This window comes from Lepidochelys olivacea (assembly GCF_965140295.1).
Source record: "Lepidochelys olivacea isolate rLepOli2 genome assembly, chromosome: 6".
In the NCBI taxonomy this organism is placed as follows: Eukaryota; Metazoa; Chordata; order Testudines; family Cheloniidae; genus Lepidochelys; species Lepidochelys olivacea.
Window position 1 is genome coordinate 60488494 of NC_140416.1, and position 24560 is coordinate 60513053.

The 24560-nt window shown below is 42.2% G+C and overlaps 1 protein-coding gene and 1 long non-coding RNA gene across 6 annotated transcripts in view; one reads left to right on the forward strand and one right to left on the reverse strand.

The window, feature by feature from the left end:
• The first annotated feature begins 134 nt into the window (after positions 1-134).
• Positions 135-9783, forward strand: LOC311522963. 3 transcript variants are annotated; one of them, XR_014712222.1, is made up of 4 exons: positions 135-287; positions 3609-3743; positions 4395-4836; positions 9123-9783. It is a non-coding gene; the product is annotated as an uncharacterized lncRNA (long non-coding RNA). The 3 variants fall into 3 exon arrangements; XR_014712223.1 differs by lacking the exon at positions 9123-9783 and having other exon boundaries at positions 135-296; positions 4395-4922; XR_014712224.1 differs by lacking the exon at positions 9123-9783 and having other exon boundaries at positions 4395-4922.
• A 6099-nt stretch (positions 9784-15882) lies between these two features.
• ACTN1 (actinin alpha 1) overlaps positions 15883-24560 on the reverse strand; it is a 130532-nt gene continuing 121854 nt past the window's right edge. Inside the window, exons 19-22 of one of the 3 annotated variants that reach the window (XM_084630622.1) lie at positions 24266-24346; positions 23658-23723; positions 21304-21462; positions 15883-16796 (exon numbers count right to left, since the gene is read on the reverse strand). In XM_084630622.1, coding sequence (XP_084486748.1) covers positions 16638-16796; positions 21304-21462; positions 23658-23723; positions 24266-24346 — 465 coding nt within the window. In that variant the 3' untranslated portion in view covers positions 15883-16637. The remainder of the gene's footprint in view (positions 16797-21303; positions 21463-23657; positions 23724-24265; positions 24347-24560) is intronic. The other 2 variants (XM_084630621.1, XM_084630620.1) reach the window with 2 other exon arrangements.

A 24560-nucleotide genomic window follows, 5' to 3' on the forward strand; every position in this document is an offset into this window, starting at 1 on the left:
CCGGCGCACTGCACGCTGGGAGTTGTAGGACCGAGGCGAAGAGGAGCTGCGCGCTGGAGCCTGGGAGCTCCCTCTGCTGGTCGAGTTCCTTCTGTGGCGGCTGACGTGGAAGTGACGCAAAAACAAGGCGGAGCTGTTCCTCGTCCAGTTTAAGCACGGTGGGCTCCGGTAGGGCGGACGTAGCTCCAGAGACAAGGTTTCCAGCTGCTCCCTCTGCTTTGGGTGTCCTGGGACTGGGCTGTACCTGGAGCAGAGCATTCCTGACATAAGAGAGGTGGAGAGACAGGGTGAGTGAGGTAATTTCTTTTATTGGCCCAACTTGTGTGGGTGAGAGAGACAAGCTTTTGAGCTACAAGCTCTTCTTCAGGTCTGGGAAAGGCAGGTCTATACTTACAGTTTTACAGCTGTGGTGCTTCAGTGAAGATGTTACTATGCCGACAGGAGACTTCCTCACATGGGTGTAGTTAACTCGCCTCCATGAGTGCTGGTAGCTATGTCGATGGGAGAAGGTCTCCCATGGGCATAGTGCTGTCTACACCAGGTTAGTATAACTGCATTGCTCAAGGGTGTGGATTTTTCACACCCCTAAGAGGCGTATTTATACTGATTTAAGTGTATAGGGTAGACCTGGCTTTATAGTGTCCTGAATGCAAGGTGGACAGATTGTTTACCATAAATGATACATATTTCAAGGGACCACTCAAAGTGACATGGCCTGTTAGCACCCATCCAGTCATAGGGGGGAGGGAAGGGGGAGGGGAATGGAGAACTTGTTATAGTTTGTTGTAATAAATTATAAATTATTCAGTCAATGATTTTTAGTGTCTTTAGTGATTTTTAGCAAAGTTATGAATTTAAGCTCCCAGGCTTGTCTTTTGAAAGTGGTGTGCAGGTTTCCTTTGAGCAGTGGTCCTCAAGCTTTCTGTGGGAATAGCATATTCCTATTCCTAGAAGACTGGCGGGCGCCAGACACCCCGCCACAAGTACTCCTTTTCTTTTTGAGAAGAGACAGCGGCAAGAAGCGTCGCCACCGAAATGCGGCCGAGAAACGGCAACGCTTCTCGGTGGCATTTCTGCAGGTGGTTCTCCGGTGGCCGTGCTTGGCAGCGGCATTTCAGCGGCACGGTGTCTTGTGGACGCACACAACTGCCCCAGCGGGCACCATTGCACCCGCAGGCATCACACTGGGGACCCCTGCCTTTGAGAATGAGGATTGATAGGTCAGCTATATGATTGATCTGTTAAAAGTGTTCACCCAAGGTGATCTGGTGTTCTTGTCTTTTATCGTTTTCCCGTGTAAGTTCATTTGAGAGCATAGTGATTGTCTAGTTTCACCCATGTAGTTGTTATTGGGGCATTTAGTGCACTGCGTGAGGTACACCACCTGTTGTGATAGGCACATGTAGGACTTGGAAAGGTGTGTCATGTGGGGTGTTGCTCACTGAAGCAGAGGAGGTATGTCTATTTGCATCCGTTGTTCTGGCAGGGTCTGGTGCTACTTTGAGTTGATGTGTCCTGGTCTGTGGGCAGCTTGCTTCTGATGAGCTTGGCAAAGTTGGGGGGTTGTTTGAAGGATAGAAGAGGGGGTTCAGGAAAGATTTCTTTCAGGATGGGGTCCCTATTGAGTATGGGTTGTAGTTGTTTGATGATACTCCATATGGGTTCCAGAGTGGGATGGTAGATGACAATTAAGGGTGTGCGGTTGGAGGGTGTTCTATTTCTGTATTGTACTCTTGGGGTATTTGGGTGGCCTGCTCCATGATGTCATCTACTTCTCTGATGGAATGTCCTTTTTTGGGGAAGGCAGTTCCAAGTGTGTTAAGGTGTATATCGTGGACTTTCTCCTTGGAGCATATTGTCTTGTATCTGGTACTGGCTGTAGGGAATAGATTTCTCTGTGTGTTTTGAGGTGGTGACTGGATCTCTGAATGCAGGTGTGGTGATCTGTGGGTTTATTTTATATAGTTGTCTGTAGGGTTCTATTGGTGAAGCTGATCATGATGTCCAGCAAGTTGATTGTTGGTCTGGGAGTGTTTCAGTGAGAGTTTAATGGACAGGTGGTGGTTGCTGAAGTAGTGGTGGAAATCTAAAAGGACGTTTAAGTCATCTGTCCAGAGGATAAAGATATCAATGATGTATCTCAGGTATATCTCGGGTTTTGTGATGCATGTGATTTTGTCCACTAGTGTAGTCAAGTGCTTAAAATACCGGACAGGGAGTCAGGACTCATGGTACTAGAGCTGGAGATAGAACCCAGAATTGCCAAAAGACCTATGGCAGAAGGAGGTCCTGTTCCCAGTGTTGGTGTCTGCAGAGTACAGACATGGCCTAGCAGTATGCCTAGAACTGTGATAATGTGAAGTTCTTTTCAATGGTAGTTTGAATCAACAGTTTTTTCAATGGAAGTTTTTTTCACATGGGAGGTGTAATTCCAAACTGGACCTTTTGGGGAGCTATTCATTGTATCTTCTCCATGGCAGACCAGCACTACTCTGTGACAAAGGTAAAGGGGATGGAGCAGGAAAGACGATGCAGGGAGAAAAACACAGGGAGAGGCAGAGTCCGGTAAGGGTATCTCACTGTGACTAGAGGACTTCTCTCCTTGATTGCCTAAACTATTAGACAGCTAGGGAAACCCATTTCAAAGAGGATTCAGGACAAATCAAGGCTGAGAAGAGTTCTGTACAGAAAAGAGAACCCTGCCCAGGGAGATTAAGAAGGCATCAGAAGTCACTGTAAGGGGACAGTTATGATCTACTGAAATTATGTTCTTTTCAGAATAGAGTGCTGCTGTGTCTGTATGTTCCTATCAATCTTCCCTCTGTTCGTAGTACACCACTAATATAATTAATAATAATAATACTTGGAAATCTGCAGGAGTTAAGTATTTTACAAATGCAGCAAGTATTTTTCTCTTTATCCACATTTTACAGATGGAAAAACTAAGGCATAGAGATTTGCTCAAGGTCATTCAGCAGGTCATCACTGGCTTGAGTCCTAGTGTAGACAAAGTGCTAACGATATGTGCTTAGCAGAATTAAACAATACAGCAACTAGGCCTGTTCTACATACTATAGAGTCAGGTCGATGCAAAGGTTGATTGCAATCGATGCAATGTCAGTGCAAACCTGCACTGTTTACGTCTACTTTAGTGGCTTCTTGGAGATGTCCCACAGTGCCCCACCGTGACTGCTCTGGTCCCTGCTGCCCAGCAACCATGTACACAAGAACATGACCCTCCCTTTTAAAGCTCCACAAATTTTAAATTCCATTTTCTGTTTGCTCGGCCCAGAGCATTCACATAGCAGCTGACCAGGCGGACTCCATGCTGCAAACGCTCTCCTGCCTGGAGTACACAGGAGGTGATGGATCTCCTGGGTCTGTGGGGAGAAGAGGCTGTGCAGGCACTGCTCTGATCCAGCCATAGAAATGTGGACACTGATGAGCAGATCACTCGGGGGATGTGGGAGAAGGGCTACAGGAGGGGATATGCAGCAGAGCCACGTGAAAATCAAGGAGCTGCAGCAGGCGTACCGGAAGGCAAACAGTCATGTTGGTGCAGAGCCACAGACATGCCGTTTCTCTAAGGAGCTATATGTCATCCTCAGTGACAACACCCGCACCACCCCAAGGGCCCTGTGGATACTTCAGGGGAGTTGAAGGCACAGGCCACCATAGTGAACCCTGAGGATGAGGTGTTGGAAGAGGAGGCAGCGAGCTTGGTGCAGGGGAAGGAACCTCTGGTAAGTATGCAGTTTGCTTTGCTATTGCTGGGACACATCTGTTCATTTACTCATTTTTAATCATGCTTTAAGAGGTAGTGAAATAACCAATAGAGGTAGATTTGCTGTCTGCTTGCCAACAGTTAGGCAGAGGGGCCCTTGAAAAACAGATTGTTTATGTGCATTGGGATGGCCCTTGAATATTCCATAGAGATCTCAAGGAAGCTTTCCTGGAGGTAGTCTGCAATCCTCTGACAAAAGGCTGCCTTATTTCTTCTGGCACAGTAGGACACTTTCCCATACCAGGCATCATTGGAGCACACAGGCTAGCAATATACGGATCCAGTCTGCAGCCAGATGCATGCAGGAGCTGTTCCCTTTCAGCCTCTGTTATCTTCAGGAATGAGATATCAGCTAAAGTCACCATTGTCTGTGGAAAATGCTACCAATATTCAGTTCAGTGGCTCTATCTGCATATATTTATGCCCATGAGGTCCACTCCAGTGTCCAGCTGTCCCCTCTACCTCCCGGCTGTCCTCACCATGACTGGGAATTCTGCTGTGTTCTATGAATCCCAAGCAGAAGTGAGAAAGTAGTGCTTGTTACTTGTGTGGATAAAGGGGGGAGTGAACGCACTCACAAAAGTATCTCTGTCTATTGTTTCTTTTGCAGCTGCAGGTGCGGTCTTGAGGTTCTCTCCATCCACACCAGTGGAGTGGCTTAGTTAGGTAAGGAGAAGACAGAAGAGGACAAAGGAAGACATGTCCCAGGAGATCCTGCAAGCCTCTGGTGCTTTGGATACCAAGCAGAGGGCCTGGAGGATGACACTTGAGGACAGAATGGACAGGGATAGTGAGGACAGGAGAAACGGACAGCAAGAGATGATAGTGCTTCTCAGGGAGTAAACAGACATGCTGTGGTCTCTGACTGACCTACAAGCTCAACAGATCTATGCTCACCTCCCCCTGCAGCCAATAGAGAACTGCATTCTGGTACCTCTCTAAATGCCCTCTCCCGCAATCCACATGGTGTCCGGGGCCTGTGCAATACCCCTACCACTCCACCTGGGGGAGAGTGTTGTGAAATGGAAGTGACTGTTCTTTCCCCTTCAAAGGTTCTTTTCCCTGTATTTATAAAGTTTTGTTCAGCTTTAAATATCTCTATTTGCATGGGTTCAGAGTAAAAGTCTATTTATGGAAACTTAATTAATCTTTATTAGTTCACAAGATATGGTGGCTGGGGTTGGCATCATTCACAGATACTAGCAATAGGTGCATTCACAGTATTATATTACTACACAGAGAGTTCTCATTACAAGGTTCAAACTGGGGTGCAAACTAAAAAAATGCCAGGTGCAGCACACTAGAGCAATACGCATTTCTGTGGCTCATTGTTATAATGGTCCTTAAGTCTCCCTGAGCTGTATAGGCCCCCAGTGTGATCTTCTTATAGCTCTGGTGTCTGGCTGCTCAAAATCAGCAGACAGCCATTCCGCCCCTGTGGAAACCTCTCCCCCTTTGCTTCACAAATATTATGAAGCACAAAGCAGGCAGCTATGACCGTGGGAATATTTTTTTTCACTGAGGTCTAATGTCATGAGTAGACAGCGACAGTGGCCTTTCAAATGGCCAAAGACACATTCAACTGTCATTCTGCACCTGCTGAGCCTATTGTTGAAGCATTCCTTGTTGCTGTCAGGGTAGCTGGTGTAAGGTTTCATTAACCTTGGGAGCCAAGGGTAGGCTGGATCTCCCAAGATCACTGTTGGCATTTCAACATCCCTTTTGGTAATCCTCTGGTCTGGAAAGAAAGTCCCTGCTTGCAGCTATTTGTACAGGCCTGTGTTCTTAAAGATGCATGTGTCATGCACCTTCCCTGACCTGCTCACATTGATGTAGGTGAAATGACCCTGGTGATCCACCAGCACTTACAATGCTATAGAAAAGTAGCTCTTTCTGTTGATGTACTCCATGACAAGGTGGTTTGGTGCCAAAATAGGGATATATGTGCCATCTGTCACGCCACCGCAGTTAGGGAACCCCATTGCTGCAAAACCATCCACTATTTCTCAAACATTGCCCAGAGTCACCGTCCTTTTTAGCAGGACACAATTAATGGCCCTCCACTCTTGCATCACCACAACCCCCACAATGGATTTTTCAACTCCAAATTGGTTCCTGACTGATTGATAGCAATCGGGCATTGTAAGCTTCCACACAGCAATCACCACGCGCTTCTCCACGGTGAGTGCAGATCTTAATTCAGTGTCATGGTGTTGGGGGGAGCTCTGCACACAGTTCCAGGAATATGGTCTTCTGCATGTGAAAGCTCTGCAGCTGCTGCTCGTCATCCCATACCTGCATAACGATGTGATTCCACCAGTCAGTGCTTGTTTCCACCATGTGAATGCTAACAACCATGAATTGTTTCTTTCCATGGCACACAACAGGACAGCCTGCAAGGAATCATATTATTCCGTCTCACGACTCTGGAAATACTTCAGGATCAGGTGTCTTGTGTTCGTATCACTCCTCACAATACTGTGCAGGATCCATGGTTCTCCCAGAGATGATGGACATGTGGGTTTGCAGGGCTTTTGGAAAGTGACATGAAACTTAATAGGATGGCCCTGGAATGATGGGATGGAGAAAACTGCATCATGGGATGTTGAACCCATGTTCCCAGTCTCCCCTGCATGACTCATTTGCCCCGATGAAGCATTGCAAACCCTTTCCAAAACACCCTGCACTACATGGTGGTGAGTTGTACAGTAGGATAGCTATCATGATGCACTGCACTGATGCAAGTGCTGCACACTGCCAACACAAGGAGCGTAGTGTGGGCATGCAAAAGCGATTTAATTACTGCGGTGGCTGTATGTTGGCATAACTTCAGTTTACTTAATTTTGTAGTGTAGACATGGCCTAAATGTTGACAGCCTTGTTGAGCCATAGGTAGTTGACCTGGCCATGCTCTGGTAAATTACATGGTAACTACAGTGAGACAAGGTGGGAGATAATGTCTTTTATCTTGGACCAACTTCTGTTGGTGGAAGGGCCAAGCTTTTGAGCATCACAGAACTCTTCCTCAGATTTAGAGAAGGAAACAAATGTCCAAGCAAAATACAAGGTAGCATAGATTGTAGAGCATAACGGGTTTCCAGCCTGTTGTACTTGATATGAATGGCAAGTAACACCTTTACTGTCATAGGACAATGGAGGCTTATTCAGCTCATTGACATACTGAGTCAAATGCTAATGGTGGGATGTGAAATTAACATGAAAGAAGCACATAGGAAAAAACAGAACTGGAAAAAACTAAAACTATGGTTTGGGGGACTGTTTCTACAGGGTGCAGATGAACTCAGAGTTATTCCTCAGTCTATGAGGACAAGCTGCCAACAGGCTTGGTCTTAGTGAGAAGTGATATCAACCAAACTGGTTGAAAATGGGGGGGGGAGGGGGAAGAACTTGGGGTAAATTTTCTTCTAGGAAACAGAAGAATGCTTTGTTAGTTAAGTTGATGCTCTAGAATCATCATGTTCCTATTACGCCTCTGGCGTTTAGGGCAGTGACGAAGCTCCTCTACTGTCTGTTTCTGGCAAGGCTTTCAATGGTTCCCCAGCTGTGCCTCAGGTTTTTCAGCTCAGCTTCCACAGCTCTTCACTATCTTGTTTTCAGACAGCCTTGTTTTTGCTTGCCTTCAGGTGTCCATCTTATTGCTACTCTGGTGATGGAATCAGTTTCCATCTGAAGCGCATGACCGATCCATCTCCAGCACCTCTTGGCAATGATGGTGCTCAGATCCACTTGGCTGTGCTGTATCAATAGATCGTGGGTTTGAGATTGTTCTGGGCCAAAAGATACGGAGGATTTTTCTGAGGCAGGGTGTATGGAATGAAGACAGTTTGGACATGTCATATTTTCTCATTCCCCAGCATTCTGCACTATAAAGTAGTATTGAAAGTACGCAGCTCTGATAAATCTTGTTTGGTTTTGTTTTTTGATGATTTCCAGACAGTGTTTAAGCTCCTGAAGGTGTTCCTGGCTTTACTGATTTTGTTCCAGATGTCCTGGCTTGTTCCACCGTCTTGGCTGATGGTGCTGCCCAAATATGTGAATGTTTCTACATTGGTGAGAACATAATCCTCTAACCGTACTGGTGACGGTGAGGCAATATTAAAGGTCATGATATGTCTTATTGCGGTTGATTTTCAGTCCAATTTGCTGGCTGAATGCGTTGACTCAAGTTGTTTTTTCTTGTATATGGTGTTGGGTATGTGATAGGAGAGTGACATCATCTGCAAAGTTCAGGTCTTCAAGGAATGAGACGAGTATCCATTTAATGTCTCTTGGCGTGTCTTCTGTTGTACACCGCATTATCCAGTGGATGGCAATGTTGAAGAGGATTGCAGACATGACACACCCCTGCTGTACTCCTGTTTTGACTTCAAAACTGAGCTCACTGTGATCAACACTGCATGTAAAGTTGAAATAGAAGCTTTTGATTATGTTGATTATACGGAAAGGAATTCCATATGCCCGCAGAATGTGCTATGGCTGGTCCTTTGAATGCTGTCAAAAGTTTATGAAATTTATGTAGAGTTGCCGTTGCCATTCTAAGCCCTGTTCTGTTATGTTTCGTAGAGCGAAGATCTGATCTGTGCATCCACGCCCTTTCTGAAAACTAGCTTGCTCTTTTCTGAGAATGCTATCAACTGCCTCTGATATACGTTGGACTATGATCTGACACAGTACTTTGCTTGGCACATATAAAAGTGTGATACCACACCAGTTATTACAATCACTGAGAGTTTCTTTCTTTGGCATCTTCACTATAATCCCATTGGTCCGCTCATCAACGGGCACTTTTTCCTGTTCCCAGACTGATGTAAATAGAGGGGCCAGAATAGATGCTGCTAATTTAGGATTTACCTTGAAAGAGTCTTCATTCAAGTTATCCTTGCCAAGAGCTTTCCCATTTTTTAAGGATTTGATGTCTTGAATGATCTCTTCCTTAGCTGGGGTGTGTGTTGATATCAAGATCTTCTGCCTCCTGGATGTTTGCTTCCTCGTTAAGTGGCTCCCTGTTCAGCAATTCTTTGAAATGCTCTGTCCAGTGCATTTCTTGCTCTTTTTTGGTTTTTAGTAGGTGGCTTTGTTTGTTCCTGATGAGTGTTTGTTGGTGTCTGCCGTTTACCACTGATAAGCCACTTTGTAGACTGTTCCTTTTTCACCATGAGCAGCTGAATTCTCTGCTTGTGTTGCCAGATCATCAATATAATGCCGTTTGTCTGCTCTCACAAGGCATTTGACCTCCCGGTGTGCCTTGCTATACTGCTCGTGGTATTTTTCCTTTAGCTTTTGGGATTTTGTGCCTAAAACTTTTTTTTTTTTTCAGGGCTCGTCTGTTCCTATGGCATTCCGTGTGCTGAGTGTAATCCACCCCTTCCTTCTCTTCTGCCTGTAGCCTAGACAGGCTTCACTGCTCTGTTTATAAATTGCTGTTACTTTGTCCCACTTCCTGCTGATCTCATCTACATTCCCCTCCTCTTCATAAAGGTCTGCAAGTCCTTGAAACCTGTTCTTTAACTGCAGAATGAAGGCTTTCTGTGCTCTAGAAAGCATGTTATAATTGTATTTGTTCCCAATATTCTTACTCATCGCTTGAATCTCTGTTCTTTGATAATAAACGTTCTTGTTTTCACTATATCTACGTGCTGCATGTTCAGTGAAGCTATGTTCTAAGGTAAGTAAGCTGCAGTGTTTGTTTGGGAACACAGGACTGGTGTCGCTATGAGTGTTCAGTAGTTAAGGGGCTAGACACTACACTGAACACGGAGGACTCTGCTGTTGGTGCATATCTATTGTTAACTTGTATGGAGAGAGGCTGCGGAGGCCTGGAAGGTAGTTCTTGAATTGATAGAGGCTAGTGTTTTCAGGGAGCTGATCCACAGCAGGCAGAGACAAAATTTCCTCACACTAAGAGCAGGTGGTGGTGAGGTACCTCACAACCCTTGGTACCTTTGGGGAATGTCACAGAGCCCCAAACACAAGATTATTCCCTGCTTGAAGTCATAAGCACCAGGAGCCGAAGACAAACAATATTAGTGTCATTTGAATATGCTTAGTAATAAAGGGATAAAATGTTTTGACAAAGTTTTTCCCTGTGCCGCAGCACCTTTTTCAGGTAGTTCTTGGGTTTAGACAAAACTGTACAACAAAGCCAAGGTAATTCATAAAAAAGCAACAACAGAAATTAAAGGACTGGAGGAAATGGTTTATGGAGAATGAGAAAACAATGGTCATGTGATTAAAGCACTGGATTGAAATTGGGGAGAACTGGTACTTCCCTACCTCACAGGCTATAGTACAGTGGTTCTCAAACTGCTGACCCCTTTCACTCAGCTAGTATGAGTGTGACCCCCCCCTTATAAATTAATAAATACTTTTTTTATATATTTAACACTATTATAAATGCTGGATGCAAAGTGGGGTTTGGAGTGGAGGCTGACAGCTCGCAACCCCCCTAGTAATAACCTTGTGACCCCCCTGAGGGGTCAGGACCCCCAGTTTGAGAACCCCTGCTGTAGTACTTCCTACCTCTCGGCCTCACAGGGGTATTGTAAGGCTAAATTAAATATTTTAGAGAAACCCAGATACTACAGGGTTGGGGAGTCTAATAGCTAGATCTAATTATAGATTGGCCAAACTGACCAGTGGGGTGGTCAATAATATGCAAACTGTTGACAAGTATTGGGAGGGGCTGAATGGCAAGGATGGAATCATTTAGGGTGGTGCAAGGGGTTCAAACTACAAATAGAATAAAAATAAGTAAGGAAATACTTCTTGATCATGGTTTTAGTTTTCAGAGTTGGCGAAGCCATTATAACATTTGACTGGAGAATATTCTGTGGGAAACCATTTTGCACTGGCCCACAGGGCATGGTCTAGATCACTGGCTCGCAACCTTTCCAGAGGAGGATACTGTCCCCCTTTCAGGAGTCTGATTTGTCTTGGGTATGCTCAAGTTTCACCTCACTTATAAACTACTTGCTTACAAAATCAGCACATTTGCATAAAAATACAAAAGTGTCAAAGCACATTACTGAAAAATTGCTAATTTTCTTTTACCATATAAATATAAATCAATTGGAATAGAAATATTATAATTACATTTCAGTATATAGAGGAGCATAAACAAGTCATTGTATGAAATTTTAGTTTGTACTGACTTCACTGGTGCTTTTTATGTAGCCTATTGTAAAATGAGGAAAATAGCTAGATAAGTTGATGTACCCCCAGGAAGACCTCCACATACCCCTGGTTGAGAACCACAGGACTAGATCATTTAACAGGTCTTCCTTTAGTTTTGGTTTTAGCTGGAGGAGATTCAAGCCAATCTGGACATGATTAAAGCACTCATCTCTACAGTATCGCCTCACCAATCTCTACCTTTACTTATGGATAACTTCTCTGCTCAGGAATCGATGCACAAAAGCTCAAAGCATCAGGCCCTTGACTGTTATTTTGTCAGAAAAGTAAATATGGATCTCTTTGAAAGATGTAGATCAGAGCTAGCTCCTTTGGGCATGATGGGGAGAATCTAGGGTAGCTAACAGGCCAGGCAACATAGGTCTGTTAATTTAGGTTTATGTTAAATTCTTCTAATAGTTGAGCTAATGGATTTTAAGGCTTATATAACAGTAGCTCTTTTGAAAGCAAAGATTCCCTTAGTTCAATAGGATTGAGTTTTAATATTTGGCTACCACAACAGAAAGCTGTCCCATTCCACTGTCTACAAGAGTGATTTTTTTGCTAGTCTGAAACAATCACACCTGCATTCCGACTTCTAAAAAAGTCATTTTAGTTCAAATTGGTTCTTTCCCAGCAATTATAAATAGTTAGCCTCCTTTATTCATGACTTCCAGTGTGGTAATTTGGCTGAAATAAGCAAGCAGTCGCTAAGATTAAATTGGATGGGTACAATACAGAGGAATAAGCGCTTTTCTAAACTAAGCTCATTAGAGGTAGCACTCTAAGGTGTCTTCTTTCTCCCTAATGTGCAAGCATGCATTGCATCTACTGTCTCCTGCTCTATTCATTTAGTATTAAATGCAGCCTTCTCCCCATTTCCCAACTTGCCATAACCCACATGATCTAAAGCCTTTGACTGAAATAAAGAAAAAAAAACCCAGTTGAGGAGGAATCACAATGGCAGTTTAAATAACCTCAGTGCTATGACTCAGCCATTTCTGTTGTAAATCTGCTACAGCAGTGATGGCCAACATAGGCACATGTGCCACCTTTGGGTTAATGACTTGATTGTTGCCCACTTCACTGAACATTTTGGCAAAACTAAAATTGAGGATAAGAGATGACAGCGGACAACATGTTTGAAAGCAAAGCTTATGAAAGAAGTTGGAACTATTTAAGGAAGATGCAAACATCTGCAACTAAGAGTTCCTATCATTGCAGAATACCTGGAATATTCATTCACTTACAAGGACACTGCTGGCACCATTGAAATAGTGTGCCAATTATTTTAAAAAAACAAAAACTATCTGGGAAGCTGTTGGAAATCTTCAGTTTAAGTTTTGGCAGCTAAAACATAGTTACAATCTACATATGTTTGCAGCATTGTTGTAGCTGGCCCCAGGATATGAGACAAGGTAGGGGAGGTAATATCTTTTATTGGACCAACTTCTGTTGGTGAGAAACATACAAGCTTGTCTCTCTCACCAACAGAAGTTGGTCCAATAAAAGATACTTCCTCACTCCATCTTCTCTCTCTAAGTATTAATATTGCCCTTGTCACTCTATCATTAGAAAGTCACACCGTGTCAGGTATGAAGACCTCAAATGGCTAGATGTCAACATTAAGATTGTTGAATTCTCGGAGACCTATCTGGAAAATCATTTTAAAAAAAAAAATCACAGTTCACATCTGGAAAATACTGAGCATGGCAGGACTGAAGAAAATCCCCTTGAAAAGGAGATTTTGTGAGTAGAGACCACATTGTCCAATTGGTTCCCCCCCCCAGTGAAAAAACTAGCCCTAGCTTTGAAAACCTGTGGATCAACATTCTCATACAAATAACCATTTCCATCGGTTAATTTAATCAGTACTGACTGCAGCTAATTTATTGTTGGAAACTAAAAATATTAGCTTAAAATAAAAAGCTGCTGCTTCACTCCACAGAAAATCGCTGCTGGTGGTTGTGCTCCCCACCTTATAACTTTCCTGGAATGTGGGAGACTTAGAGTCATTGGGTCAGAGAGAAAGAAAATGACTCCATAGCTCAATGATTAGAGCACACACCTGGGAAATGGGAGACCCAGGATCCAGTGCCCCTACTCCAATGACTAAATATTTATACAGAGTGGAACATCTTCAGTAGGACAGATTGATAAGCCCCACATAAGGATGTGTCATATGTCTGTGGTTAGAGTACTGGCCTAAGAGGCAGGAAACCCCTGTTCAAATCCTGTCTCCTCTTCAGGCAGAGAGGGCAGGGGAATGGAGCCTGGGTCTCCCACATTCCTGGCAAGTACTCTTAACAAGTGGGCTAAGAGTTGTAAGGTAGACAGCACTCCCTCAAACCGTGGCTGGGACCTGATCTGGTACACAGCCTGGTGCGTACCTAGCAGATTGGACTGCCCCATTCAAGTTAGGCAGACAAATGCCTCTTTCCCAGATAATGGATCACTCTAAGGCTTAGGCGTGAGATAGGCATCCAGAGCTGCCTAGAGGCAGAAACTTAGCCACAGAGGGAACTTTGACCCTGAAGACTTAGGCACTGAGTGAGTTTAGGCACCTACAGGAGTTTCACCGGAGTTCTGTGGATCACATTGGTGCCTAAAACTGGGATTTAGGCACCGAAGTATATTTGTGGATCAGGGCCAAACTGCTTTGCTCCTAATGCACAATATCTGAAACGGGGGTGTATCACCAGATGCAGTTTTGAAGAACAGGGAACCAGACATGTAAACTCTGGCCAGGCTACCCAAGGCCAGCCACCTAAGCTGAAAGGGGAGCCCAAGATACAGTAGATGCAGCTAAGATTTTAAATTCAAACCACCTACCACTGTTGCCGATATGAGGCTGTTTTTAACTACACAGAACCAGGGCACCCATGAGAATGTTGTTAACATCTTAACCCAGAGGATGCAGTGTTGTATAGTGATTAGTGTACACAACTGAGTCAGGACTCATGTATAACAGCTACCAGTCTAACACTGCCACTGATGTGCTGAGTGAGCTGGGGAAAAATCACCGAATCTCTCTCTACGTAAGACAGGGATATTACTACTTTTCTGCTTCACAGGGTGTTGTGAAGCAGTGTAGAGTGTCTAGCACAATGGAATCATGGTCTGTAGGCACTACTGTAAAACAGAATAAATAATTAACATTTGTGAAGTACACTGAGATCAGAGTAAGAGTGGACATTGCTAAGTACTATTAGCAATTTCCCCCCCAAAAGGGTCATTCTAAATCCAAAGAGCCCTCTGGCTCCATTTTAGGTACAGTAAACTAGTCTGGTTTGGGACATATAGCTAATTCAATCATACCATGTACATAAAAAGACTGAATAGCCATGAAAAGTTAAAATCTCTCTTCCCAAAATTCGCAGTGGAATAAGGAGGAAGGGCTCCTTTTTCCCCCTACATCCAGGAGTCAAGAGTCCCCAGAGCATGTATGCTTTCTTTTTCTAGCATTTTTTTAATTTGAAGCAAAAATAAAGTTAGTAGGAACTGCACTGCATGTCCTTTACAAGAACATTTCCTTTTCCTGTAAAGCATAGTAATTACGTGCTGTGAATTGCAAGTCATATAGATGAGCTTGCCAGGGAAGAAGATGATGATCCAGCTACACGTTTTAAAAAATTACTGGTGTATTATATAGGGTCCTGCAAAGTTTTAAGTAGGGAGAAGTATGGTCTAATTGTTTAAAGTGCAGGTCTGGCAGTTAGGAGACCTTGATTCTAATCCAGTTCTGACAGTGACTTGCTGTGCAACCTGGGGTAAGTCACATAACCTCTCTGTGCCCCTCAGCTGCTCAAGATGAACTGTGCTTAGTACAGTTTGGTCTTGTAACTAAACTGTGTTCAGCTGTACCCTTTGGTGACAAGTTACCACCTCTGGTAGGCCGGAGGAAGGGACAACAGGCAGTTTAAGAATTTTTTAAGCACATCAGCAGAATTTGTTCTCCCCTTTCCCAGATACTGCAGGCAGGTTTTGTCAGGTTGGGATTACATGACAGCCCAGTGATTTCTACTACAGGTCACACACTATATTAAGAATAAGAACATAAATTTGTATTCAGTTGAAGGATTTAAAAAAAAAAGTCTATTCTTGCTCAGAAACCAGCCTAACCCCAGGAAATCAGAACTGACTCTGCTGGGCAACAGCACTGAAAGTAGCAGGTGTTCCTTGTCACTTTGTGAATTAATGTTGCACTCCTGCAATCTATTAGTCTAAGAACAAACTGGCTGAAAGTGCTAAGAGTCCCTGACATCTGATCATGGTGAAAAAGACATGTGAAGAAATCTTTACTGGAGAAAACTCCTTCGTTTCCATTAAGGTTGCAGAAGGGATGAAGACTAGGGAAGGTTAAAGGTTACCTGCAAAGTGAGGAGGGATAGGAAGGTTTAAATGCCCTTTTTTTGCTTTCTTATGATAATTAAAGAAGGCCTGTAGAGAGTTTTGTCAGTGGGCAGTTGGTTTGTTTAAACATGTTAGAAACATGAAAAACACTATGGTGACTGAAGTGATAACATCACAAATACTAAGATACTTACTGTTAAGCTTCGACGGGGGGAGGAATGTTAATCAGACCATTTAAAACTTTGGGTTTATTTAACTCCAGACACACATTCTGAGCTGGTCTTGTAGCAATAAAAAAAAAAGATGCTATTTTGCAGTGATAAGACTTCTCATTTGAAGCTGTTTGTAAGTATCTACCAGCTATGTAAATTTCATCATCATTCAACACAAAGGAAAAGCTTCTAAGGAAATGGAGTTAAACATTTAACCTCAGGTATTATGAAGATTTTTTTTTAAAAGCTATCAAATTGATTTTGAAAGAATCTACTTGTGTTCAGGGTTTTGATTAAATGGAATTAAACAAATCCACTAGACAAATGAAGGAAGTCTAGATTTGTTATCACAAGAAATTTTTAATATGGTTTGTGACAAGCAATATATCAAAGTTACCAACTCTCAAGCTTCATATTCTGAAACCAGACAACTCTCAGCAACAACAAAAAGTTGTGCACTGAAACATAGGAGGCATATTGAAAATTTTTAATTAAATATGAAAACATGAGCTGTGTACATTATTTTTTCCCTAGAAAACACAGCAATTTCAAAAGTTTATCATAAAATATTTTCATGAAATGAGTGAACCAGCAAACACATGCACTTGCGTGTCTGACCCCCCCTTCCCCATCCCAAGATAAACATGATAAAAAGACATATGAAAATGGAAAAGTTAACAGTACAGGTGGCTTCCTTTTTTTTCCCCCTTTCTATTTAATTTTTGTAAAGGAGAATGGAATGTAACACTGTGCTCAATTTCCTATGTCACAACACAAAACATTTGGTGCAATATTTTTAAATTTTCTCTTTACGTTTTAATTTGATGGAGAAAAATACCTGTTTTTCTATAATAAAATATGTCTATTTTTAAATGTAACTTTTTTTTTTTTGCAGAAAATAATTTTGTAAACTGTCATTTCAGGGGCAAGGTAGACGGTCATTTGAGTGTCCCCCCTTATAAACATGATCTGTTATCTGAAGCAAAAACGGAGACACAAAATAAAAGAAGGCGGAGCAGAGGCTGCTTTGCATACAGAAAGAGTGCGCTTGGACGGGAGAGAGGGTGGGAAATATGTTGTGTGGAGAAAGGAAGAGGTTAAAGGTCACTTTCGCCATAGAGCGCTGTGGAGAAGGACATATAGTCCAGGGCACCAGGTACAGCATCAGGCCCACTGTATGGTGCCATCCTAGCAATGCAATATTCAGCTTGATCAGGAGGCAGTTCCCGTCGTAATTCATCCACAGTGATGTAGTTCTGCGAAAACAACAAGAGACAAATAATTATTTCCAGCAAGTGGTGCTACTTAGAAAGTACTCTACAAATCAGTCCTGATGCTCAGGGGTGCAGTGGGGCAACTGTGCTACAGTTTAAGACAGTATATTAAGAATACTGTATCCCATTGAAGGCACACTGGGTATGCAGGAAGGCAGAATGCAATACTCTAGTTGGAATTTGGCCAGGGACCAGCAATGGAGAGAGAGATTATATTGGGAGAAAAGTCCTGGAAGGCCCGGAGTGGTTGTGTGGGAGAGAAAGGAGGTTGTCAGTGTCAGACTGCCTGTTGTCTTGCTGATGGTGTGGTTCTTGTTTAAGGTGAATGGGAAGAAGCAGAAATTGTTCATTACCTCCAGTCCCTTGTTAACAAGCACTGAAAAGATGAGTGCCCTATTGCATCCTAGAAGTTGATTTTAAGGCTTCAAAATGTGGCCTCAGTGACTCATTCTCCAGAGAAACATGGCATCCACAAGGCAACGAATTAGTTCCTACCGGTGCTGGTAAATTATATCAGCACAGGCAGCAGACAACATTGTCTACCAAAGAATTTTTATTTTTTTCATCGTTTTCTCCCTCCACTCTCCTTGCTTTTCCTACGCCCCACTACTCCTATGGACATTTCTCAAAAGGAAGTAAACCTCCAGCTAGGTTTGGCTATTGGAAATGTAAACACACTGAAGCTAGTCTGGCCCATCACCAATTCACATTCTGGATAGAAGATATCAGTTTGTTGAACGTGAGCTAAGCAGGGAGCTTCCTGTTTCCTGCTGCTTCCCTGAACCCACTTGAGGAGAACAGGCAGTCAACTGAAGTAGTAGGAGCCAGTTAGGCCCTTAAGTTCTCTGTAGCTAACAGACTCATGGACAATTTTATTTAGAAGCATCTAAAAGATATTTAGATGTCAGAGGTTTTCTGTCCTTTGACTTCCCAATTCGTTCATTAAGTGTTCTGCTTTTATGTTCATGAATGGAGTTTGAGGGAGGATTACCTTCTTAGTGCAATGTGAATCAAAAAGTATTTTAGTATAACTTTTAAAACAAATTAATATTGATAATTATCCTTTTTTGGAACTACACAGTAATCAAGTTTAAATTTAATACTCTATCGCAAAACTACAGATAATGTTATTTACATTGTAATTTTCATCCTGTGGAAATAATTAGGAATTTACTACACAACTGTTGAGACAGGAGATATACCCTGATCACAGAGAATGTGTAACAAAAGATGGATGAAATAGGAGATTATAGTTAAGTCATTAACGAAACATGAAAAATGTACTCAAACTAGGATAATTCATTAAAATCTGAGATTTCAATTCACATGGTATTCCAATATTTTTACTACATATTGTCATATTTCAAAACAGATCACCAAAATTATTAGAAATTATTGGGATATATTAAGATTAAATTTATTTCATTAGCTAATTAAGGAATTGCCAGTGATTTTATGCAAGAAAAATTTATGATTTGTTGGTACATTCATTCCCCTGATTAACCAAATCTAGAGAAGTTATAATCTATTCTGGTTCTGGGAGTCAGGGCTGGCCTTACCAGGAGGCAAACTGAGGGGGCTGCCTCAGGTGCCAGACTGTGGAGGGGTGCCGCTAGGACCCAGAGAGCAAATCACCAGAGAGCACTCCATAGGTGGAAAGAGTTTGAGATGAGACTAAGGTTAAAGGCCACCATAGATGATCAGCACCAAGAGAAGATTGCATCAGAGTCTTTATTGGCAAAATGTTCTGAAAAGGCTCATTGCCATTGTGAGAATGCTTGCTACCCAAAACCTAGCACTGCGTGGCACTTTGGATCAGCTGTATGTGCCAAACAATGGAAACTTCCTTAAAATTATGGCGCTGATGGCTGAGTTTGATGCTGTACTCTAGGAGCATCTAAGAAGAGTCACCACCCAAGAAATGTACACACACCACTACCTAAGAAAAACAATTCAAAATGAGATCACAGAGTTACTGGCAACAAAAGTCAAACAGAAGATTGTGGCAGATCTGAAATCAGCAAGATATTGCTCTGTTATTCTGCACTGGACACCTGACATCAGCTATACGGAACAAATGACTTTAATGGTGCGTTTTGTGACAACAAAAGAACCTAGGGAAAATGTCCCTACAATGGGTGACTGTCAGAGCATTTTCTAGAATTTATTGACATTGATGATACTACAGGAGCTGGTATGACAAATGTGCTTCTTAAAAAGCTGGAAGATATGGGAATTGCGATAGCTGACATGAGAGGTCAGGGCTACAATAATGGTGCCAACATGAGAGGAAAGAACAGAGGAGTGCAGACACGGACCCGAGAGTTAAACCCTCAAGCTTTTTGTGTCCCATGCAGTTCTCATTCATTGAGGTTGGTGGTCAGTGATGCAGCATCAGCTTCTAGTAAGGCTGCTGAATTTTTTAACGCAATTCAAAGAATCTGTGTATTTCTCTCTGAATCAACATCTGGGAACATCCTTCTGACACTGAAAACACTAAGTGCCACACGATGGGAAAGTCGAGTGGAGGCGATAAAGCCTATCAAACACCAAATTGGGAAGATAGATGATGTCCTAGTTGCCATTATGGAGGACAATGCTATGACAGGAACTATTCATGGGAGAACAGTGGCAGAAGGAAATGGAATCACCAGAAACATACATAACTTCAAATTTCTGTGTGGCTTAGTGTTGTGGCATGACATACTGTTTGAAATAAATGTTGTGAGCAAGAGACTCCAAGGTGTTGACCTTGATATATCTGGAGCAACGGAACAACTGGACAAAGCAAAGTCATACCTACAGTCTTTCCGGTCAGATGAGGGATTTCAAAACATTCTGAAGAGTGCACAGAAGTTGGCAGAGGAACTTCACACTGAAACTATTTTCCCACCCATTCAAGAATACAAGAGTCACTGAAGAGGTCATTTTGATTATGAGGCCCGGGATAATCCCATAAGAGACCCCAAACAACAATTCCAAGTTGAATTCTTTAACCAAGTGCTAGGTTGTGCAATACAGTCAGTTGAAGAACGTTTCATGCAGCTCAAGGAACACAGCAGTATATTTGGGATGTTGTATGATACTCCAAAACGCCTCACTATACCTGAAGAAGACCTACACCAGCAATGCAGGGCACTAGAGACAGTGTTGACACATGATGACATGTGCGATATTGATGCGAGTGATTTAGGTGATGAACTGAAAGCCCTTTCAAGATACATTTCAGCAGGATCAACTCCAAAGGCTGTTCTGGAATATATGTGCATAAATAAGATGACCGCCCTCTTTCCAAATGCTTTTGTTGCTCTGCGCATACTTCTAACACTTCCTGTAACAGTTGCCAGTGGAGAACGCAGCTTCTCCAAGCTGAAGTTAATAAACACACATCTACGCTCCACAAGGACACAGGAGAGGCTGGTCGGCCTTCCAACCATCTCAATAGAGCATGAGCTGGCCCAGACTGTGGACCTTCAGCAGGAAGCAGTTCCAATCTTTGCAACCAAGAAGGCACGGAAAGCACCACTTTGATTATTCAAACAGATTAAAAAGCCAGTGTTTACTATGCAGACAAGAAAAGTTACATTTGCTGTTGAAAGTTAAGTGTTACTTAACATTTTTGAACAAGGCATTTCAAGTTGTTAGTTCTCCTTTATTGGGTTAGGTAGCAGAGCAGTACCATGAGAGGAGTAGAACAGGAATATCAGGAAGAAGGCAGAATTGGGACCTTTCAAAGTTTTGGCCCAAGTGAGGGGGCATGGGGGCGTCATTTGAGCTCCCCGCCTCAGGTGCCAAAATGAGAGAGTTTTCCTGTCTATCATATAGTATTTGTAATAATATGGTTAAAAGGTAGATATTTGAAAATCGTTTGTTAACTGATAGAGGTTATCCTCAAATCAATGAAAATCTGATACTGATTACGTAAGACACACACTTACATGTCATTGTAAATTGTCACATGTGAAAAAACTACTTGAATTTGTATATGTCCAGTAATTCAGCTTTTTCAAGATTAATCAAAACACAATTGATCAGTACTGTGTTTATTGAATTTAATCATGCACTTTAGTTACTTTAGTATCATGGCTCCAAACTGTTTAAGTTAAGATAAGGAAATTGCGCTGCTAATTTGTAGTGATTGTGTGTATAAGAAACATCAGCTGACATCAGTGATTGATACTGGTTCCTTTTCTGTCCATGACTTCCAACTTTTGTAGAAATGTGTTTTACTTCAAGGTAGTAAACATTTTTGGCTCCAAGAGACACTTGTGTTGAAATATTAGCTACATTGGTTTCTTGTTTAATATTTACTTTGTGCATTAGAGTTGGTCGGGAAGCAGAGATTTACACATGACTGCAGAGTGTTTCATTGTTCACCTCTGAGGAATTATACTGCTTGTCTCTTCACATCAGTTCGGGCACTCCTGAGCCAGAGTTTTCTTTTTTATGTAAAAGTAGCATTAGTTTCCCTTCGAAAGTCTAAACTCACCTTGTCTCCAGCCAGAATCTTGAAGGAAGCCATGACCTGGTCAGCAGTATCAGTATCTGCTGTTTCCCGGGACATGAAGTCGATAAAGGCCTGGAATGTCACTACACCCAAGCGGTTGGGATCTACAATGCTCATGATGCGGGCAAACTCTGCTTCTCCCTAGATAACAAGAGAGTCAGCAACAGGTCAACAGACTATTGATAAGAATGACCAGAATGTAAATCCAGTTCGCACAAATGATGGCATCTAGGAGGTAAAATAATGAGACTGGAATGTTTCTAAATGATCCCAATCTCATAGCAAAGAAAATAAAGCTTCAAATCAATCTCACAAACACATTCACCAACAAGCTCTCCTAGCTGATCTTTTTTTAAAAATGTTCATTTTCCCCTTGGTGTTAGGTATTTTCAACAATGCTCTGGAACAATGCCATCCTAGTGCCACAAAACTGCTACCCTACATTAGCTGTCAAACCAGAACAGAGCAGTAGTCTTTCTAGTTTAGTATGATGTCTCCAACAGCGGCTAATAGTATGGATGCTTCAAGATATAAAGGTCCTTATAATGCACAGAATGATGCAATTCTATATAACAGGGCCCTCTGAAAATCAGATAATTTATTTAGGAACCGAAACATGGATTCAGAACCTAATTTTGGGCAGCCAGATTTGAAATTGGCCTTAGTCTTTAATTTCTTCTCTGGAATCTCTTACTTCCCTTTTACTTCTCATCATACCTGTTGCCCTTCTCTAGGATCTTAATAGTTTTAAGCTCATCCTTACCAAAAAGGCATCAGAAATCAGAGACTTATATGCTTTGGAGAGGCCTGACAGAGCAGCACCCCCGGGTAGTGCCTTTAGACCCATGGGTTCTTTCACTGTATATTATTTTGACATGGAAGCTAAGACCTTATGCTTCTTAAATTTTCTCTGTTGTTCTTAAGAGCATCTATTCTGATCTCTTGTACCATTTTTCCCCCCTGTATGAGGATGAAGGGGTAGATCCCAATCTCTGTCTGGGAGCAAGAGTGAAACCTTCAGGCAACTCAGTGCAAATCAACATGAAATAGTAACATACCCAATCTTTAAAGCATTTGGTCAAAGGTTAACTGATGTGGCCTTGTACACCAGACTAAAGGAGTTTGTATTTATACTGGGCTGAGAAGTAGGTTACACTGGAAAATTGCTTTGCCTAACATTTGCGGCAGCAAGGTTATTAAGGGCATTATTTAAACTTCTTGTGTGATTCTCTTCTCCTCTTAGAGAAGATTAGTACCAATAGGTTTTGCCTGCAGAAGTTCTCCCCATTATGATTCTTCTGTCAACAAAGTCAGCCTAAATGCTGTGTTGTCCTGAACACTAATCTATTTACTATGGAAAAAGCTATGAGAAAGCCACAAACAGGACTCTAGCCTGCATGAACAGGCAGCAGGGGACTGGAATAAAGGAGTATTTCACTGATCATAGTGGGAAGGGTTAAGACAGGAGAGGAAAGGGAGACAGCTACCAGGAACACATTCTAATTGCACTGTTTCTAGTCTAAATATCTTTCGTTGGTTGGAAAAAGCTGATCTCAGTAATGTTATCAAAGGAGATTAAGATTTACATCTGCTGAAAGACTTGCTTCCACATTAACACTGAAAGCTTTACAAAGGGATATCAGGATCCCAGAGTCATAACTGGCCTTAGGAAGAAGATTGAAGCAAATATCCTTGTAGCACACCCAGGTGTGTGGGGGGCGTGGACACAGTTTACGGACTGTCCATTCTAGTCTCACTTTTGGGCACTAGAAGCTTAAAGCCTGAATTTTAGTTGGATTTATTTATTTGTAAGTGGTACAGTATTTTACAGAGAGTGTGTACACACCTACATACGTACGTACACGGATATGCACGTTGAGAATTTAGCAAAAACACTTCCCGTATAAACAGTTTTGTTTCAATATTTATTGGTAACAGCATTCACTCATTCATCAGGCTGTCATGAAGACTTCCATTGGAATCCCACTGTTACTTATTGCTGGAGAGGTTACATGTTGCTGTTTGCAAACAGTGAACACATCAACATGAGCTGGTTCTTGCTTCTTCCAGTTTATAAGCCATGCAGTTTTCCAAATCAATTCTCACTCTACACAGATCAGAATTGGACATAACCCTCCCATTCTTCCCTCCAGCTAGAGCTGTAAGATGAAGATTTAAACGCACGCATACACACAATCATTTCAACATTTAGTTTCCATTTCTGAGAGTCCTAGGAATTAAGGTAGCTTTTACCTTGACTCATTACAAATGTGTGCCCTTTGCAGAAGGTCATATGAATCATTGTGAACATGAGTGACAGAAGGGCTCTACGTTACCATATTGTAACCCATGGAGATAAGGCAGGCTCTGAAATCTTCAGAATCCATCATGCCAGTCTTCTTCTACAGGGAGTGATGCAAGGATAGAAGAAACCAAGAGAGAGAAAATGGAAACCAGTCGAGGAAGAGATGAACCCACAGGAGATATTACAAAGAATGGATTTGGGAAAAAGGGACAGGAATTATTGGACAATGAAAAATAATACAATAAAGGTGGTTTGAAAAACCATGAAGCAGCAATGATTCAGTTGGAAATGAAGTAGTTTTTATATAGGACACGAATATTAAAAAAACAATGAAGCATGAAGATATCAAGTGAGACAAATACACAAAGAGAAGACGACAGGGAAATTTAAGTGAAACAAGTAAATGGAATAGGTAGGTATAAAAAGAATTCTCCCAAGACAATAAATGAAGGTAATTAAAAGGGCAGATATGAAAATTAAGTAAAAGAGCAAATGTGGGATGGAACAGAGATACATGAACAGTAAAACATGAGAACAACAATGACAGAAGGATTAAAACAAAAAAAAGAAAAGAAAGGAGAAAACTGTTATTTCCTTATAGTTCAACTTCTCGCTGCATTCACCACTAGCATTCAGTACCTGTGCATCGTTTCCAATATCGTAACCCAAGCTGATGAGGCAGGCTTTGAATTCCTCAGGGCCAAGTGTGCCGGAGTGATCCTGGTTATGCGGTGTGCCAGGCAACAGGACATGCAGTGCCAGCAGGGTGGTAGTGTGGGGCAGGTAAAAGAGAGGTAAAGAGAAGATCAAGGGCAGGTGAAAAGACAACAAACAGATGCACCATGCAGTGGGTGAGGAGAGGAGAGAGGTAGAGAAAGAATGACATGCAGATAAAAAGACAGGGAAGAAAAATAAAAAGTGCACAAAGTTAGAT